This window comes from Prionailurus viverrinus, chromosome B3 (genome assembly GCF_022837055.1).
Source record: "Prionailurus viverrinus isolate Anna chromosome B3, UM_Priviv_1.0, whole genome shotgun sequence".
In the NCBI taxonomy this organism is placed as follows: domain Eukaryota; kingdom Metazoa; phylum Chordata; class Mammalia; order Carnivora; family Felidae; genus Prionailurus; species Prionailurus viverrinus.
Window position 1 is genome coordinate 731,841 of NC_062566.1, and position 20,349 is coordinate 752,189.

At 52.8% G+C, this 20,349-nt stretch overlaps 1 protein-coding gene across 7 annotated transcripts in view; it reads left to right on the plus strand.

Annotated features, from left to right (window-relative positions):
* The window catches only part of BLM (BLM RecQ like helicase), a 90,480-nt gene extending 82,682 nt beyond the window's left edge, over positions 1-7,798 (plus strand). For 3 of the 7 annotated variants that reach the window (XM_047862566.1, XM_047862567.1, XM_047862565.1), the window contains exons 20-22: positions 1,123-1,245; positions 3,547-3,748; positions 6,790-7,798. In XM_047862566.1, coding sequence (XP_047718522.1) covers positions 1,123-1,245; positions 3,547-3,748; positions 6,790-6,967 — 503 coding nt within the window. In that variant the 3' untranslated portion in view covers positions 6,968-7,798. Of the gene's footprint in view, positions 1-1,122; positions 1,246-3,482; positions 3,749-6,789 lie in introns of those variants that run through there. The other 4 variants (XM_047862572.1, XM_047862571.1, XM_047862570.1 and 1 more) reach the window with 2 other exon arrangements.
* The last annotated feature ends 12,551 nt before the right edge of the window (positions 7,799-20,349 follow it).

Genomic DNA, 20,349 nt, shown 5'->3' on the forward strand with positions numbered 1-20,349 from the left:
TTTTGTTGGTAGGCTCTTAGCATAGTTTCCTCCCTGGCCTCCTTAACTCCAGAGGCGAACATTCTGCACATTTTAATCTTCCACAAAGTCGGCCGATAACTCCAACATCTTTCTAGAAAAGGTACAGATTCTTTCAAGGGTCTGCATTTCTGCTTGCCGGTCCAACCTCGTCTTCTGTTAACCCTCCGTGATCCTGCTGGTCTGCCCCTTCTCCTCTCGACATAGGAATGATGTGAAAATCACAGATTTGAGATCTGCCCTTTCTTTCCTTTGCTCAAGTTGAATAGTAGGAATGATCTCCTCCTCCCTTCCCTAGCCCCGTGCATCTATAAATCCTGCGGACCTAGCCTCTGCAGTGTCCCTGGATCCCCCTCTTCCGTCCGAGTGCACCGCCACACTGTGGCTCCCTGCGCCCTTGCCTGCCCCTGCGGTGGCTTCCTCCAGGCTCCCAGGTTCCACTCTTTCCCCACAGTTCATTTTCCATGCAACAGCCAGAGCGATCTTTAAAATGACGGGCTTGTCCAGCTACAAGGCTGATGTGCCATCTGTCTGCAGAGGACTCTTAATGGCCCGCTTGTTCCAGTCCAAATACTTGCTTCACCCCACCTGCGGACGGACTGGAAGAAGAACGGGTTTGGGTTGGGGATGGAGTAAGAATTCAGTGACGGCCTCGGGTTGGATATGTGTGTCTAAAGTGCAGGGGAGAAGTCAGAGCCGGAAATGGAAATGTGGGCGTCCTCCGAAACAGGGAGCATCAGTGTTGCAGCTAGACAAGTCTTTGTTGTGAGAACAGTGGACGACAGCAAAGTGTGCTTCAGCTCTGAGACCCGCTGCACAGGTGCCCACCTCCCGTTTCCCCCGCCCCGTGTCCTGCGCTGTCCCCCACCGTCTGCCCAGATTCACGCACCTTTGCTGCTGGAATTGCATGATGGGCTCCTGTCCTCTGGGCCTGTCTGCCGCCTCTGTTGGCACTAACTGCCTTTCAGAAAATTGGCCCGGGTGCCTGGTGCCCTGCAGTTAGCTGGCACTTGACAGACATGCGCTGAATGAGCGAATGAGCACGAATTCAGTGGCTTTTCCATGGGTAGTCATTTAAATTCCTAATTTTATGCCCATGCACAGAATCTTTATCTTCCGATCCTGAGGTTTTGCTTCAAATTGATGGCGTTACTGAAGACAAACTGGAAAAATACGGCGCAGAAGTGATTCCAATATTGCAGAAATACTCGGAGTGGACATTGCCAGGTGCAGTATATAGCTAAATACGTGTTTTCTAAAAGCCTGTTTTAACGTGAAGCACCGCATGTCACTGAATTAGAATTTTGTGGTTTCTGGGTTGTGTCAGTGCCTCCTACACCCTGTCACACTGACGCTCAAGTGCCCAGAGCAGCCCCCGGTGTTTGTGATGTGCCAGGCACCTCTTAGGGGACACTGGTGAGCCCCCGGGGAGTGCCAGTCCTTGGGCCTGGGAATAGGGCCCAGAGGAGGACCTTTGGGCCCAGGAGTTCCTGTTCTATTAAAGGCAAGAGCCCAAGGAAATCCAAATCTGCCACCATCGCACTCTGCTATCCCTGGCAGGCCACAATAACCTCGTTGTGCTTGGTTTCCTTATCTGCGGAAGGCACACGTTATCTGACAAACACGTGGAAAGATAAAATTCAGGAGTTTAAATGTTTGGGGAAAATGAACGTGTAATTGGAATGCTAGATAATCTCATCGTTACTGGAAAGAATCTGCCCAAGCGAGCTTGTTGTTAGCAGACGATCCCGAGGATGTGGCCTGTCACGTCGCCCCTCTCCTTGTGAACCTCATCACTGAGCTACCAGACAGGATTAACTGGGAGAAGATCGGCACGAGGCAGGTTTTGTTATAGGAGATGCCAGTTCCTCTGCCCTCCTCCAGCATATTGCCATGCAGTGAGACACAAAAGACAAGCCAAGTTCAGTGTTTTTCCTGTTTCTGTAACAAATGGCTGGGGGTTCTTCTCAAGGCTAATGGAAAAGATTAGCAGGATGAGAAATGAGTGAGCCTGTGTTTCAAGTTCTGTCTCTCCTCATTCGTTTTTTATCCATTAACAAAATGCCGAAAAGTGGGATTTTTAAAAAATTCCTCTGCATGGTAATTATTCCATTAAGAGCCTTGCTTTGAATACTGGTAGGAACTTAACATTTGTTTAGTGTAGTAACTTGTCTGGAAGGGGATTCTTGCCCACATAAGACGGGCTGCTCTGTGGAAACAGCCCACAGTGTGGTGACGATCGCTCCCACTTACTGAGGGACAGACGCTGTGCCAAGAGCTTTGCCTGTTTTGTATCATTCAATCCTCAGAACTACGCCCATTTCACAGCCTTTTTATGTCCAAGTCCCACAGCTAGGATGACGGGACGACAGCTTTGCCAGAGCCTCACTGCCTCCCCGTGTGAACCAGTGTTGGACGGATGAGGAGGCCCGGGGATTAGGGCCCTTCCTGCCAGGCAGGAGGGTGGCTGGAGTGGCCAGGAAATACCTTCCTTCAGAAAATGGAGCTGGGGGGCACCTGGCGGGCTCAGTCGGTAGAGGCTGTGACTCTTAACCTCACACTCTTAACCTCAGGGTCGTGAATTCAATCAAGCCTCACATTGGGCATGGGGCCTAGTTAAAACTGAAAGAAAGAGGAAGAAAGGGAGGGAGGAAAGGAGAAAGGGAAGGGGAGGGAGGAAGAGGAAGGAAGGGGAAGGAAAGGAAAGGAAATGTAGCTGGGATCCCTATTGACCTACAGAGAGGTTTTATGCTTTTTAGGCGCCTTAGGATGCCAGTGCTTGTGGAAATAGCCACCTTTTTTGCAAACTGGTGCTTTCATGCAGACCCATTTCCCGCATAGTATATGAAATGTTTACAACTATAACGTAAAGAAGTGGTTTGTGACTTTAAAGAATATAAATGGGGCCCAGGGTTTTCTGACACTCGTTCACTAAGTAACCGTTCAAAGATGAGGTGCAGAACATAGTTGGTTATGTTTCTCTTCCATTGGGCGCTTTTTCCAGCACGTGTAAAATGGTAAATTGGTCTTATGTAGCACTCCCTACTTTTCGAAGAGCTTAACGGGATTAGCTGCCCGAAGGATCACAGGGAGGAAGGCCATACACAACAGAGTATGAGCTAGACCTGACGTCTCTAGTTAAGTTCAGGAGCGTCACAAACTTCTGGGGCTCCCGGCTGGCTCAGTCAGTAGAGCAAGTGACCCTTGATCTCAGGGTTGTGAGTTCAAGTCCCACATTGGGCGTAGAGTTTACTTTAAAAAAAAAAAAAAAAAGGTATCTCAAGCTTTTTTAATGAATTCTGATCTTTTTGCTTTAAAAGTAAACTTCCACTGAGGACTTTGGGGCTCTGTGACATGAAAGAGAAATGTTCAGTTCTTGCAGAATTGTTGAACCCGTGTGGCAGGAGGACACCCGGGAAGCATCTGGGTGTCCGCCAGACCGCACCCCTGTGTTGTGTCCACAGGGACCATCAGCGCACCCGGGCCAGCACAGCGTCGTGTGTAAACGTCTGCCTTGTCTGCTTGCAGCCGATGACGGTTCCCCCCGGGTGAGTCCGGGCAGCAGCAGAGGCACCAGAAGAAATGCCCCTGTGGAGTCCGATGAGGAAATGCCCGTATCTTCTCACTACTTTGCAAATGAAACCAGAAATGAAAGAAAGAGGAAAAGGATGCCAGCCTCCCAGAGGTCTAAGAGGAGGAAGACTGGTTTCGGTGGCTCCAAGACAAAAGGGTACGTCCGTCCTGCGTTGCGGTCTGTGGGGTGGCGGGTCAGGGAGGAGCGGCCAGAAGCGGAGCGGCCCCGGTTCGCTTTGAAGCTCTTATTAAAACAGACTGTCGCTAAACGTCGCCTCTCCAGTTAATGGGGTGATGATTAAGGTTTGAGCCAAAACAGAAACATTTGTTTCAGATTTTTTTTAATCTCTACTCCTAAATTGATTATCGCCTCGGTTTTCTAGTCTGCATGAACATCTCCCGTTTTGACATTACCCTGGGGGGGGGGGGGGATTTTTTTTTATCAGTGCTCTTCTTAAGGGACTTTTCCACCTAAAATATTATAAATCATATACTGGCTGAGTAAACAAAGGGTTTTGTTTTTTATGACCATCAGTACCTGCTATGCCACTTTTACTGCTACAGAACGTGTGGGCCTCCACCTGGCAGTCCTCCACGCTCCCAGTTCGGTTATACCTGGGGAGAGCCAATCTCCCCACCTTTGCAGGGTAGCAGAGAAGAGGCCACAGCAGGTGAACCCAAAGGTCATGTAAGCCAGGCCTCTAAGGGCTGTGTCTCCCCTCCCCCACACTTGCCTGGCCCCTGGGCTGGGATGCGTTGACTTTGGGGTGCTGTCTGCACGCCCGCAGGGAGTCGGGTCCTGGGTGATGATCTGTGCAGTGTCCTTATTCTTGGTAATTGCACTGGTCCTGACAGCGCCTTCTTCTGACAGCCTCTGCCTTTTTGCCTTGTGGGTAAGTAAGGGCTGGCGGGACCGTGACCTTCCCATCAGTCTGGAGAACCCGGCCCCCAGCTACCTGCACATTCTAACACAAAGGGCTTACAGAAAAGAGGGAACAAGTCCTCAGTAAACTTTTACAAGCTGTTGTGTTTTTCTTTGCAGTTTTTCTACCTCCTTTCCTTCTGGGTAATAAAAAACAAAACCGGGCTGGGGGAAGAGGAAGGAAGGCAAATGTTACCAACTCGTCGTTTTCCTGTTAAGTCCATAAACAAGCATCTTGTACATGCTAATCCTTCTGCCAGGGTACAGAAGTTAAAGGCATTAGTAAATGTTACTTTAATTTTGTGGCTTTTAGTGCGCAAGTGACCAGCAGATGTTCTCTGGTGGGGACATTTTCGTACTTTCCTCATTTACTCCTCCGTTTGGGGAAATAGCCATTTCCTCAGGAGCTCATGGAGTAGAAGGAGAATGTAAAAGGCATCTGGTCTAGACCCCTGGGGCTTATGACAAGGGGGAGGCTTGCGTGAGCCTCTCCCCAGCCCCGGGGCTCCAGGTCCCAGGTAGGACTGGACTCTGGCTGGCCCACGCCTGCCCCGAGCACCCTCATTTCTTCACGTCGCCCACGGAGATCCCTCACACATGATTATGATCTGACCATTCTTACTTGTTCGGACAGAGCACCCCATATTTCAGTGTTCGTTGCCCTTGGCTCCCTTTCCAGTTTTCCCGACTTCTGTTTATAAGAGTGAAGCACTTTGCCCTGTGGGTTAGAGCTAATCTAAGAAGAAGCCGTAAAACTCACACTTACCCAAAAGCCAGTACCAGTTTTGATGCTGGTTGTTAATTAGCCTACGTGTTTACAATGGGAGTCTTTTCTAATCCCTACTGGCCAAAACCACGGAGTTTTGTAACTTTTTTTTTTTCCCCCGCCCTTGTAGCAGCCTCGAACGTGTGCTTCATTCTCCTCGTTTGCGCTAAACTGCTGTGATGGTTTCCCAGTCTCCAGTCTGCTCACCTGGCTGGGAGTCTGCGCAGCAACAGAATACAAGTGGCTCTTTGCCAGAGACCTTAAGTCCCCACCCCGCCCTCAGAGTTTTACATCTCCAGAATAACACACAATGAACCGGTTGTGTTCCGGGCCCTCTGAGTGGGAGTAAAATGGATGGCCCGGGTGAAATGGAAACTGCTGTTGGCAGATTCATTCTGTAAATCAACATAAACAGCAGGTTTTCGCTCAGGGCTTAATTTCTCAGCAGGAAATCAGCGTAGGGAAATTTAAGGCTGCTTCTCTGCCGGTGGAGCAGATCTTTGCCAGTTCTGCAGTAAAACTGCCCTCCAGCAAGAGTTTAAAAATGTGGAAAAACCACTCTTCACCCAGCCCTACCAGAATGTCCTTAGACCCTGGCCCCCAAATTCAGAGATAGGAGGCCACTTGGATACCCCGATGCCATGGAATTACCTCTGGGCATGGATTCAGCGTGGTTACAAGCCATGGAAAATGCCCGCACAGGGAGAGGCTTCTGCTGGTATCCTAGTAGAATGCTGGCTCCCTGACCCTTTCCTTTGGTTTCTTTGTGGGGAGAAAAAGAAAAGCTGGTATCTTCAGGTCAATGAGGGAAGTGAGGTGCGGGAAGGACTCTGTAATCGGCTGGGGCAGGGCTCCTGCCTGGTTCGAAAGGCAGCAAGCAGGAGGTGAGAGTGGGCTAGAGAGCCGGCTGCCGGTGACGTGGCCCTGACACGCACGCAGACCCAAGCGCCTCCCCGGGGAGCCACATCTGCAGCCTCCCCCTTGTGGGTCCGGCCGGGAGGAGGCCCCTCTGTGCTCTGGTCACAGCCCTGTGGGCAGGCACTCGCCCACGCAGCTACCTTTCTGGGCAGTCACAGTCATTCCAGAGTGTCTGTTGTCCGGGCATTTGGGACCTTAAGCCGAAGTATTCTCGCTTCCTTCACTTGGTCAGAATAGATTAAGGAATGTGGATCTGGGCCGCGTCGTCCAGAGGGAAGGTTTGACGATCAGCGGTGAAAGGGGTGGGTGGGGGCAGGCACAGGAGGTCTGTCCATCTCAAGTCACAGAATTAAGAAGACAAGAACTAAGACAAATACAAGGCAAGAGTGTGTGAAGGGCAGTAATCCTTCATTGCTCGAACTGTAACAGAAACTTCCTTACAGGGGCCCCTGCGGGCAGCAAACGCACAGACACGGAAGACCAAGGAAAATCATGGACTGATTATATAGGTCCGCACAGGTTAAGAGCAAGAAGACTGTTCGCTTTTGGTTTTATTTAACATTTTCGTTTTCTTTTCTTTGTCACATTTTAGGGGGTCCACCACGTGCAGAAGGATATCTGCTAAAAGTAAATCCTCCAACATATTTGGACCCCGTTCGCCTTTGCCTGGTCCCCAAGCAGCACCAGGAGCCAGTAGAAAATTGGGGATTATGGCTCCACCAAAGCCTATATATAGACCGTTTCTTAAGCCTTCGTATGCATTTTCATAACAACCAAATCTCCATGTACATAGATCTCCTTTCTCGTTTGTCAGCGTCTCACCATCTGTGAACATAAAGCTGTTAGTCTTGTTGTACCATTTGTAATTTTTACCCGTAACTATTAATATTTAAATAAATGCTTGGGGTGACAGTTCTTATTTTTAAAATAAACGTTTTCTTTTGAATAAGCATGATTTGCCGCCACGGCAAGCCTTGTGGCCGTTGTTTCTCAGAACGTCTGAAGCAGCAGCTGAATCATCTCAGAGAGATTCTGAGCACGACATGAAAAACTGAGGCCGCAGGAAGAGACACGCGTGGGACACTGTGAAAGTGTGAAACTGCAGAAGGAGACATAAACAAAATTAAAAGACAAATGACAGAGAAAATAGGAAAAAAAATATATGACAATGTCAATAATACAGAGTGCCTATAAATCATTAAGAAGAAAAAAAGAGTCGGTAGAAAAAAATGAACAAAGGATGTGAGTAGGCTGTTCCCAGAGGAAATACAGTAGCCCACAAATATGGGGAAAACACCTAATCTCCCCAGTTAAAAATACAAATTAAAACTGGGTCACCTGTGTGGCTCGGTTGAGCGCCCCAGCTCTTGATTTCGGCCCAGGTCATGATCCCAGGTCTTGGGATCGAGCCCCACATCGGGGTCTGCGCTGAACGTGGAGCCTGCTTGAGATTCTCTCCCTCTGCCCATCCCTTCAAATGAAAGTAAATAAATAAAATTTCAAAACATATTAAGTTACATTGCCAACCGTGGAGAAGATCCCCAAATCTGGGGTCAACAAGAGAATGTTCATTTTTTGGCAGCTCTTTTCTGCCTGTAGGTCTTGTCCCTGTGCTTTAATAAAATCACCTCTTTGTACCAAAAAACAAAGAGAATCGCCTTTTTTTTTCCCCCTGGCACAAAAAGTGGTTTTTTGGGATTGTTGAGAATGGTCAAACATTCTCTTGGTAAGAATATAGGAGCTGTTTATATTTAATAGTAGGGAGACTTGACTTTTCAAGACCTTCCATTGATAGGCTGAATGGTCAGAAAGTTGGTTTTTTTTTTTTTTAATGTCTATTTTTGTTTTATTTTGAGACCCAGAATCTGAAGCAGGCTCCAAGCTCTGAGCTGTCAGCACGGAGCCCAACGTGGGGCTCAAACCCACAGACGGCGAGATCATGACCTGAGCAGAAGTCGGGACGCTTAAACCAACTGAGCCACCCAGGTGCTCCTGGTCAGCAAGTCTTAAAGTGGGATTTTAGCTCCTCTTTGGAGCTTTAGTATCTCATTTTTGGAAACCTCTTGTTTCTTAGCTGTAAGTAACCTTGGTGACCCGTTTGGTGTCCCAGTTTCTCTCCTTGATCTCCGGAGGGTTGGGGGTGAGGAGGCCTTCTTGCCTGGGACAAAGGTTTTGAAGTCAGAGTTGGCTGGTTAGCCATGTGGCCTCCACCTGCTGGCTCAGCACTGAGGTGGACTCTGCACCCACCCTGAGAGGCAACCCTGGGCTGCACACCTACTTCCTGTTCCCTTGACTGCCACCTGGGGCTCTGGCTGCACGTTTCATGGAGGAGACTGGCCAGGCAGGAGTCTGCTGAGGGCCGTACCCTATTCTCAAGACCTCCCCGGAGCTGACATTTTCAGAGAAACCGTCTTTCCAGCAAGCACTGACTCCAGTAGCCAGCAGAACCTTCTCGGGGTGAAGAAAGGAAACCGAGGACAAAGGAGCCAGTGGCTGAGGCTGCTGGGACAGTGTTCCCCGCATAAGGCCACCTTGGAGTGTGGGCGACGCACGAGGGCGTCCGGCGGGTCACACCCTTCCACCTGTAGCAGCTTCGGCTTTGGGGAGTGGGGGGTGGCCTCTGCACAGCGCCGACGCCACAAACGGTGGCTCACTTCCTGGTTCCGACCTCACGCATTCGTTCCTTCGCTGAGGCTGCTTCTGCCCAGACAGACACAGGAGACCGAGGTGTCTGAGGGAGCGCCCCTATCTCCGGAGGTTCCCAGAGCGATGGACACAGCCGCAGGAGCGGGGAGCTGAGGCGGACAGAGCCGACCCTGACCCCCACCTCCCAGCAGGAACCTGAGGCCTGGAGACGTGTGACCAGCCCAGGGTCCTATGGCAGAGCGGCACCCTGCACCCAGCCCTTTAAAAATTCTGGGTTGGAACAGGCTCCTTCGCTAACTCCAGCCCCAGGAACGGGCACAGAAAATGCAAGCAGCATCCTCCTTTTCTGCCTCCAGCCTTCCCGGATCCCCTGCAGGGAAGGCGGCTGCTTCCACACGGGGGCAATCTCAGGACGACAGGAGCACACAGGCCTTTTTGTGCTCCTGGCGGCCAAAGAGCCGCTGTCCGCAAAGCTCCTGGGCCCTGGTGGGGCTTCCACGTGCACAGAAGCCACCACGGCCTGGAAGGAAGGTAGGGGACAAGTCCGCCAGAGTCCCACCCTGCTCAGATACAGGAAGTTGTGAGGGCAGGGCCAGAGTCTGGGCTCTACCACCTGCCGCCGTCAGCCCTCTGGAGGACACAAGGATTGGAATCCGACTCCAGCTGTATACACACCCTCGCTTGGCTCTCCTGCCATGAGGACCCCGAAGAGCTGACAGGTCCTTGCTTGCTTTTAAGGACCGGGACCCCACTTCTTCACAGGAGGAGAACAGACCAGCAAAGCCCACTCTATGCCAAAGGCTGTTCCAGGAATCTTCACGTAATTTAATTCTTTCCTTTAATCCCTCCGACAGCCCTGAGAGGCAAGCACATGATATTAGAGCTTTTTGTATGCAGAAACCAGAATTCAGAGAGGTTATATAATTGCCCGAATCCACACAGCTAGGAAGTGGCCGATAAGTAGGGTAACATGCACCCTGGTTTGCCCTGAAGAGTCCCAGTTTACATTTGCTGTCCTGGTGTAATTAAGACCGCTCACTTTCATTCTGGAAAGTGCTCCAGTTTAGACCATAAACCGTAAGGAATCCAGGTCTGTGCTCTTTTCCCTGGACAATCCAGCCTCCTCTCCCAACCCCGATTTTCCATCCAAAGCCCCGAGGGCCACATGCCACCACCTGCTAAAACACCAGGCCCCTGGGGGAGCCTGCGGGCATGGAGCTGCAGAATTATCAGCCAGCACAGCTGACCTGCGGTTTTTCTCCAGAAGCGAGAAGAGGAAGCAGAGGCCGTGCTCCAGGCCCCCTGGCTCTTCCGAAGAAACGGCGTCTCCTACGACTTGGAGCTGCTCCGAGCCCCCGAGGCCCACCTACCCCGTGTCTCTCCTCTGAGCAGCTGCCAAAGCGGGCAGCAGCCACGGACGGGTCTCATCCAACCTCGGGCTCCCACCCTGGCAGAGGCCTCTGGGCAAGAGACAGTGACCTCTGGGCCCCTTGTGAGCATAGGGTGGAGTCCCCAAGAGGCTTCGGCAGCCACTTCTCCCTCAGTGCAGTTGCCACGGCCCCCACGTGGCCTCCCAGACGGTTGGAACAAGCCAGCTGTTGGGACGCGCTCAGGGGAACCCAGCCCTGACCAGACCCCGCTCGGCGCTTCAGTCCGTGGGCTCAGCCCTCTCACGGTGAGGCAAGGCCTCGACGTCTGCAGCTGCGCACTCATTGTCCTGTTCTTTCCGCCTGCCCCCCCCACCACTGGCCTTCCTCAGCCAGGCCCGTGCTTCCTGCTGGCTGGAAAGAAAGGCGAGGGAACCAAACCCCACAGTGGTTGGGGTGGCTTCTGGGCCCCTGTCCTCCTGGTTGTTGGGGGAGGACAGAGGACAGGATAAGGGGGTAGACAGAAGTCCAAACTTGAGTCCACAGAATGCTGGGAAGGGGAAGCATCCCCCAGGCAGGGATGAGGGCCTGAGGCTGGGCCTTTGGTGTCCTCACAGCCTGACTGCGTGGTTCCACCATCCCACAGAGGGTTCGGTGGCTGTCAGTGACCATCGGTGACTCAGAAGACCTAGACCTACTCAGGATGCTGGAGTTCACCCCAGTGGGCCTCTGCCCCTTTGGGTCCCACACAGAGCCTGGCACACGCACAGGCTGCAAGCGTCAGCCTGTCCTGGCCCCATGTCCTCAGTCACTGCCAGGAGCCTTGAGGCCCCACAAAGGTCAGGCCCTGGCCTTTTGCCCAGCTCTGGGTCAGAGTGGTGCACGCAGGTCCCTGCCTCCCACGGGAAAACTCCCTCCATTGGGCAGAACCCAGAGCAGTGAACCCCAAAGTAGAAGGTGGGGGGGGTAGCTGCGAACCCTGACCCAGCAGACCTTCGCTGATTTAGGAAGGGTCCAAAGAGCCTGCCTCAGACTGAATCCCAGCCGGGAAGGAAGTGTGTCTGAGGAGCCGAGGCCTCTGGCTGGAGCCCTGCCCGGTCCCAGCACTTTGGGGCCTCCCCAGCGAGGGACCCGGAGCCTCTCGTGACCCTCGGGAGGCTGTAACCCAGCTAACCTCAAGTCAGAAGCGTGAGTGTCTGCGGCAGCTGTGGTTTGACAGTTAGTGCCAGAGAGAAGTCGCCCACGCGAGCCTCACTGTCTGCACGTGTGCAAGGCAAGAACGGGGACTGTGGTCCATCTGTCACCGCCGGCTCTTCCGCGCCCAGCTGAGCAGCCCTGCTCCTTCCACGCTAGGTGAGTGACCTTTGCAAGCCCCGTGGCTTCTCTGAGCCTCAGTTTCTCACCTACACAAGAAAGAAAGGGACCGCCTACCTGGTCCCTACGTCCTAAGGTGGTGGTGGGCACCCCTGTGGTCAGATACTCCACGAACACCTGCTGGCGGGAACACAGAGACTCAAGCGTGGCCCCGGCCCTCAGCAGGGTTCAGTCAGTGAGGGACAGATGCTCTCACGGCCCAGGAGGAGGAGAACAGAAGCAGTATTGGGGCAGCTGGGGGAGCCCCCCCAGGTGAGGCCTAGTCCAGTCCAGGGGACACAAGAAGTGAGGCTCAAGCCCTGAAAAAGGAGTAGGAATTCAGAACAGGAGAAGGAGGCCCCTGGCGAAAGAGCTTGGAGGTGTGACAGAGTGTAACCTGACAGGGGACCTGCCCAGGCTCAGGACAGGCTGAGGGAAGCGGAGAAGCCAGCCCGGATGGTTGCCACCGAGGGGCGAGGCCTTGTGCCCAGGGAAGGCACAAGGGGAGGGCTAGGATCTGAGCTGACCACAGGGTCGGGAGAGCCCGGAGCAGGTGAGCTGGACGCCAGCAGACGCACAGTAAGGCTCTGGCTCCAGGGAGAGACTATGGCAGCTTCCAGGGTCAGAGGTCACAGGAGCGATCCCACTGGCCAAGCAGGGGAAATGGGCAGGGAGAGGGGTTGCCGACGTGCTCTGATGACATCCCGGCGAGATGGCACGTCTGTACGGTGATATCAACAGTACCTACCGCCTGCAGGCTGGAGGTCACTCTGTTGCCCGAAGGGCCAACTGGAGGCCCCTGGAGCAGGCCCCACCTCAGCCCCCTGGGCTCCAGATCTCCCACCATGTGTGGGGTGTGCGTGTGCACGTTCTCTCTCCCACGCTGCCTCCCCCAAGCTTGGCAAGTAATCCTTCAAAGGCCACACCCCCCCCACAGGAAGAAATGCAGCTCTGTGCTAATTTATGTTTTATCAAAGAGCATGTGGTGAATGCCCTGGGCATTGGCCTGGAGAGTCACCCACAGTGGTTGTTGGGGAACAGATGGGGCCACCGCCTCACGGGGAGTCCCTCCCGTCCCACTGCCCAGCCTGGGGCCACAGGGCCACACCAGCGCAGGGGGCTCAGAAGTCCTCGCCTTGGAAACGATAGCTCTTTTTTCCTTGAAAGCAGGCTACAGAGCAGCACAGGCTAAAGAGGGGTGCGTGTGTGTAAAAAGTTGCTCATCAAATAGTAAAAGTGGCCAGATTGAGGTGATTTTTACTTTTCTGACTTGATTGACTTTTACAACAAGCTCTGTATCATTTTTATAATCACATAAAGCAAGGAGACAGCCGCTTAGCCACCGTGGGGTTCAGCTTTGCTCCAGAAAGGCTATGGGGGAGGACCCCCGTGGATTAAGAACAGGCTCTGGGGCCATGGGCAGCCACCCCCTCCCAGGGCCAAGCCAAGCCTGCTCACGCCAGTGGTGTGGGACTTGCATGGGGTGGAGGCTGGAGTGGCCACCTAGCCTCCAGGTCACGGGTCCCAGGCTCTTGCAGCCCCACGCGGGTCCCCTGTACCTCCTCCTCTGCTCTCTTCCTCACCTTCTGGGAAGGGTGACAGGGCCAAAGAGCCCCACCCAGGAACCCACTCCTAAGCAGAAAGTGACACTTTGCCACCTGACTTCAAGGGGACAAGTGCCCAGGGCTGGGTCACCTGCTTAGGTGACCTCAAGGACCACAGCAGGAACTCCCACTCAAGGAGCAGGTGCTGCACAGGGGATGGGGGAGGAGGCCCTTGTCAGCCTGCAAGGACCCCCGCCACACAAGTCCCCATCACTTCCAACATAGTCCTTAGCTTAGCTTTGTGCTTGGCCCCAGACAGGGGTTTTGGCCAGAGGACCTGGCACACAGCAGTTGCCTAATATTTGTTGGACAGGAGGTGGATGGATGGATGGATGGATGGGTCATGGGTGGATGAATGAATGGGTAATAGGTAGATGGATAGATGGATGGGTGATGAGTAGATAGGTGGGTGGATGGATGGATGGATGGTTAGATGATGAGTAGATGGATGGATGGGTTATGGGTAGATAGATGGATGGATGAAGAGGGCCACTGTAAAGTCACCTGCCTAGACTGCCCTCTTCATGGGAGGATGGGGTAGGAGAGTGGGGACAGGGGCCTAGGGCTTGCTGAACCTTAGACTCCCACAGTCCAGTTGGCAGTTCCAGGCCTGTGGAGCACAGTGGCAGACCAGTCCCTAAAGGCTTCTTCCCTCACCACTTCTGGATTCACCAAGACAAGTGGAAGCTGGCTTTGGTTTTCACTTAGGTTCCCTTTTGTGTGTGTTTACTGACGTTTTTGGTTGTTAGTGTGTTATTCTCAAAGAGCTAGCCGATTCCCCCATTTATTGATTTGGCGATGCATCATTCACCATGTGCTAAGATTTGTACGATCACCAGTGTCTGTTTCTAGCCCCCTGTGTATCTGGTGTCACTCACGTGTGGGGCAGGCTTCAGGGAACGACCAAGATGCATAGAGGGGTTGGAATTCAAATTTCAGTCATTCCTACTGGTGTCGGGCTCCACCTTCCAGCTGAGAAGGCAGAGGCTTAGGCCAGTGGTTCTCAACAGCTCCAGCATCATTGGAGGGCCAGTTAAATCTGTTTCTCATTCAGAAGATCTGGGGTCCGAGGGTCTGCAGTCCTTTCAAGCTCCCCACCGTAAGGCCAATGTTGCCAGTCACCCCCAGCCCACATTTTGAGAACCACTGGCCTCAGGTAGAGGAGACGGTGCCCTGAGGTCAGCCCTCAGGGTGGATACAGACCTCAGCTGCTGGGAATTTTAGCTCTGGGCCTTGGGCAAGGCATTCTCCTCTCTTTCTCTCTTGGTTTCCCGTGATGGCTAGGCTACCTCCATCCATGTTGTTGGACGTGCCTGTTGGGTGGGTCAGAACCGTCTGGAGGGTGTTTAAGAAGGTGGCATTGGAGGGGTGCCTGGGTGGCTCCGTCAGTAGAGTGTCCAACTTTGGCTCAAGTCATGATCTCACAGTTTGTGAGTTCGAGCCCCGTGTCGGGCTCTGTGCTGACAGCTCAGAGCCTATAGCCTGCTTCGGATTCTGTGTCTTCCTCTCTCTCTGCTCCTCCCCCACTCATGCTCTGTCTCTCTCTCTCAAAAATAAATAAACATTAAAAAATTTTTTTTAAAAAGGTGACAGTGGAACAGCCTTGTTTGGTGGGAGCCCTTTGTAGACAGGGGTCTGGTGTCACAGTAGCCAAGGCTCTACAGCCCCTTCTGGCACCGAGGGACACCCTAAAGAGTGACTCGGCAGCAAGGAAGCAGGACGGCCATTCCCTGTAGGCACTTTGCAGGGTATACTGAGGGCAAAGGAAACCCCCTTAGAAATTGTGGAAACAAGTGTGAGCTGACATTTCCCAGGCCTTGCCAGCCTGTGGGGTCAAATGGAATCACGTTACCACCCAAAATTGCCTGAGAGTGGAGTTCTGTCTCCCGGCCAGGCCAGGCAAATGCCACTTCATGATACGGTCCACTGGGGACTCAGACAAGGGAGCTGGGGCACCAGTGTGTTACAGAGGCCTTCCAGAAAAACACCATTTCGGTGTTGACTTGAAGCCTGCTCTCTGCCCAAACCCAACAGGATCCAGCCGAGCTGGAAACAAAATAGGCTCAGAACAGAATGGGGCCCGGCCTCCCCTGGTGGTGAGTCTCATCAGCCCGTGGGAAGGAAGACTGTCAAATGGCTGCTGGGTCAGAGTACTTGAGGTCAGAGGCCAGTCAGGTCAACTTATTGTGTGACCTTGAGTCATTTACTTAGCTTTCCTTCGCCTCAGAGAGCTCCTAATAGCATAACCCTGTGGGACTGAGCATGAGAAGGACTTCACAAGATAATGCATGAGCCACCCGCAGCACGGTGCCTGGCACCCACTGAACATGGGCGTCGTCACCCTGGCGTAGACCCGCTCTGCGTATTTGTCGTCTGTGGTGTATATTTGTGCCAAAGTTGACTGCAGAATAGTCCAGACATCATTCTCACTCAGTGGGCTCGGCCATTTTCAACCTGATCCTTTCATAAAATCGTTCTTTCAAACCAAGCTGCCTCCTTGAAGTATGGCCTCACCCAGCTATCCAGCCATCAGAAGCATCCAGATTCTGGGGTCCTGGAGATTGGCAGACAGCACCCCGTAACATAGGAGGCCTTAATCCAGGCCAGGAACCCCTGGAGAACCCAAGGAGAGGTCAGAGGGTGTATAATCTCCTAAATTATAAGAGGGTTTTGTTTTGTTTTTTTAAATATTCATTTATGTATGTATGTATTTATTTATTTATTTATTTAGAGAAAGAGAGTGTGCAGGCACATGCAAGTGGGGCAGGGGCAGAGAGCGAGGGAGAGAGAATCCCAACAGGCTCTGCACTATCAGCGCAGAGCCCCACTTGGGACTTGAACTCACGAACTGTGAGATCATGACCTGAGCCGAAACCAAGAGTTGGTCATTTAACCAACTGAGCCACCCAGGCGCCCCTCCCAAATGGTCAGGTTTACGTTTGTAAGTCGGTGCAGATTTCTGGGAAAGAGACCACAACTTTCATCAGGTTGTGAAAGGGGCCAGCACCCCTGATTGGTTAAGAGACCCGCTTCAGAGAGGCTGAAGTCCTTGCCAGCACCCCGCCCCCCACCCTCTTGCCTGGACAGGATAGCCACTCCTCGGGACACACAGGGATCAAGGCCCCGGGGCAGAGATGGGAGCAGCTCAGCCCAGCCTCTCCTTCCTAGAGAGTCAGGCTTTCTCCAAAGGGGGAGGAGGCCTCACTCGCCACAGTAAGATGGTGAGAGGAAATTCGGAGTGTAAAATCCCAGGCAAAACTGGGGGACGATGGCTGGGGGTCACAAGAGGCGTGTGCGGCCTTGTCCAGGAGGCGGGGCCCCGTCACAGACCCGGCAGATGAATAGCACAGTGGGATGGCCAGGCAGCCTCGGAGCCAGCCGGACGTGGAGGGATGATAGGAGTCTGGGTCGAAGCTCAGACAAAAGTGGTTGGAGGACTTTCTGAATGGGCTGGGTCTGGGACCTTGCACTCATCAGCCACACGAGCCCTTAACTTCTCGTTTCCTTGGGGCCAGAATCCTGGTGGTAGCTGCCTGGCCCATCTTCCTCTTGGGGTTGCTGTGAAAAGTCAGGAAGCCCACGAATGGGGGTGATGTGTTCGGCCCGGGGCCCCTGAGTTTGAATCCAGAGCCGGCCCTCCCTCCCGGGGTTCCCCTGTGTCCCCTGCCGTGTACACCCTCAGCGCTGATTCACACACTGCCCGGGATGCACCTGGGGGCCGCTGTCGGCCCCCTTCTGGTGAGGGGGCTGGGACTGAGCAGTAGAAGGGACGGTGGTGGCAACGATGGGGGTTGGGAGAGGGGGAGGGGAATTGAGCAGGAAAAGATCAGAAGCGCCCCCAGAGAGAAACGAAATTGCAGCCCTGTGGTGAACGGTGAGATTCCTTTTCCTCATCACCTCACCGAAGAACTCCAATGAAGTATTTCTTGTTACCTTGTGGAATAGATCTATTTTGGGCTCAGTGGCTCCGTTACCCGAGCGCCTTGCTTCCCGTGTGCCTTTGCAGGAATTAATCCTTGCCACAAGCCCATGGAGAGCGTCCTGGTCTTTTCCCAAGCCAGCTGAGTCGTGAAGGGCCGTGGAAGGAGTAAGGGGGTGGCCCCGGGATTCTCCTCAGGCTGCCTGATGTCACCAGGCTGGTGGGGCCTGATGAGAACAGAGCTGGGGGCCAACCATACCCAGTATTCACCGAGTGGCTCACCCCAGCTGCCCTGGCCCTCTGGCCGAAGGGTGAAGCCACACTGCCCAGTCATGGCCCTAACTGCTCTGGCAGCCCCTTCCCCTGGCAGATGGAGGAACCCTCTCAGAAAGGCCTGACCCGAGCCCTCTCCAGCACTAGTCCCAGATTCCCCGCCTTTTCTGTTGCTGCTTCTTCACCAGGCCCTCTGCACCTGCTGCCTGGCCCTAGGCCATCACCGGGCCCTCGGCTCAGCTGCCAGAGCAGTGGGTGGATGGCAGGGGCAGGCATGAGAGGAAGTGGGGCCACTCCTTCTGGGAGGGTTGGGATTTGATAGTGTGCCTCCTGGGGCGACCACCCACCGCCAGGGAAACTCATGGCCAGTTTCCCAGAGCAGGGCCACGATCATTTCCTCTCTTTGAGGCCAGTAGATGGGAAGGGGGTTCCTCCTGCCGCGGACAAAGGCCTTCCTGCCCTCAGAAGTGGGCTACCTGATCCCCAGGCCCCAGGTCTGGGGTTGGCATTTCTACTTCTTCAAACCTGCCTGTTGCTAACTTGCTGTATGATCTTGGGCAAGTCACTTCCCCTCTCTGGGCCTCAGAGGCCTCAGCAATAGAACAAGTGATCCAATTTGCCCACCCACTTCGACATTCTAAAACCAGGAAACATTCAGACCCACGTGATTTCACATAATCAGAGCCGTCTTCCTTTAATTTGACCAAAATGCAAATGGCCCTGGTAGATGAGTCAGCAGGTCTTACCCCCAGGCCTAGACACCTTCATCCCTCTGCCTGGGGAGGGAGAGGTCCCATCCAGACCCAGGGAATCAGCTTCTCTAAGCCTCGGCAGCAGGACCTGGAGCCTGGCATGTTTAGGAGGCGGCCCAGGAGGGCAGGCTGAGGGGAGAGCTTGGGCTCCCCTCCCCCATACGGACAACTAACAATGACAGTTTATGAAAACAATGACCCACAAACCAAGAAGAGTCTCCGGCTGCCTCCTCCAGGACCTTCCACGGCGGGAGAAGGGCACACCCCCGGCTGGGTGCAGAGTGTTGGGGGGGCGGCAGGAAAGACCAGCCCCTGCCTGCACACTCGGGCTACCCAGAAGGCGGCTGAACACCACGAAGGCCACGAAGCCCTCGCGGCTGTCCCGGCGGGGATGCAGGCTGGTTCCCGTAGGACACAGGACTTGGGACTTGCTCTAGTTAACCATGCAGATGAAAAGAACTTGCAAGGCCACCCTGCCAACTGCCAGGAAAGGGAAGGAAATCACATGAGGGTGCAAAAGCCAAGAGGGAGCAGGGGCCCAGGATCAAAGGCAGCTGCCACGAAGCCAATAGCCCCAGGCTGGAGGAAAGTGCATGAGCATATGAATCAGATGGAAGAATAGACAGTCAAGGAACAACATCAGGGCTTGCAAAGCAAGCTCAAGACCAGAAGACCGACCGACATGGAGAACCTGAACAGGACCCCTGCACACCTAGAAACCGAGTCATGACGTAGCACGCACATCTGAAAAGCAAACTAACAGCACAGAGAAAAAGTCAAGATCATCACAGTGAAGTCAGAGAAAAAGGACAAACCCCAACAATTAGAGATTGGAGCCCAGACCTTCCAGCGTGGAGGGATCGGGGTCCTTGAAGTGGATTATCCGACAGCAATGCGGAAGAATGTTTAGACATTGAGGGGACACAAGAGAGATGCGGTATGGTCAGCATCAGGAACATGCTGACTCGGGCCGAGTTAATGGACTCTAAGGATAAAGGAAACAACTGTTCGGGTGCCCAGAAGGAAAAACCAAGTCACGAACAAGGGGAGAAAAAAGTCAAGCTGGCCTCACATTTTTCCACAGCAACATTCAATACGAGAAGACAGGGGAACTTGGTCTTCAAAGGTGTGTGTGTGGGGCGAGGGGGGGCCGAGAATATTACGCCCAGTGAGGTTGTTCAGATTTATAGGCAACACGGAAAGGATCAGGGGAAAACGGCACCCTCGGGCTGCCTTTGGAAAAAAAAAAAAATTACTCAGCAATGAAATCTAGCTGAGAGTTAAAAGGGTCAATGTTTTTGAAGGCAAAATCATGCCTCTGATACAGTATAAAATGAGCACCTGTCAAAAATTGTATTTAACTCATTAAATAATTAGGGAACAAGCAATATGTTCCAACTGGTTTAAAGGAAAATTAGAACACCCCCGAAATGAATTTACAGACGGGTGCAAAACTGATCAGTAGCCACAGGGCATCAATCAATTGCATTCCTCCAGACAAAATGCATTTGCGTTTCTAGGAACCAGAATGATTTGCATTTTCTACCACCTCGATTTGCTCAGAGGTGACGAAATACAGGACCCCCGGGGGTGAGTGGCTTTCAAAGTCTCTCTCAATTTCTCTTGGTACAACTAAGAGATGACTCCAGGTGCAAAATCCAGGGACATAATATGCTTTAAAAAAAAAAAAAAAGGAAAGGAATCTATTGAAATGCAGGACTGAGATGAAATACTAGGAGAATTATGGTTGCAGAACAGAATTTAAGTGTTAGAAACCTTGACAAAAGGAAAATATTAGGATCAAAGTCAGGAACCCAGGCAAGATGCGTAAGGGAAGTGATCGCCTTTTGCATCCCAAGGAATGATTGAGCCTGCCCAAGTGAAGCATTTATTATTTTTTCCCCAAGACTCCAATCTCTTGATGAATTTCATAATCTTTTCTCTTAACAGGAGAGAAGTTCATTATGAACCAATATCTCTGTGGAAAGTAAAATCTTCTCTAAGATTCAGCAATTTTTTAGCTTTTTTTTTTTTTTTCTGCTCAACTCAAGTAAAATTGCTTTTAGTTTTAAATCTAACACGTATGGTACAATCCCATCTTTTAAAATTATTTAGACCAGGAGCTCCTGGGTGGCTCAGTGGGTTGAGGGTCTGACTTGGGCTCAGGTCATGATGTCACGGTTCGTGGGTTCAAGTGCCACATCAGGCTCTGTGCTGACAGCTCAGAGCCTGGAGCCT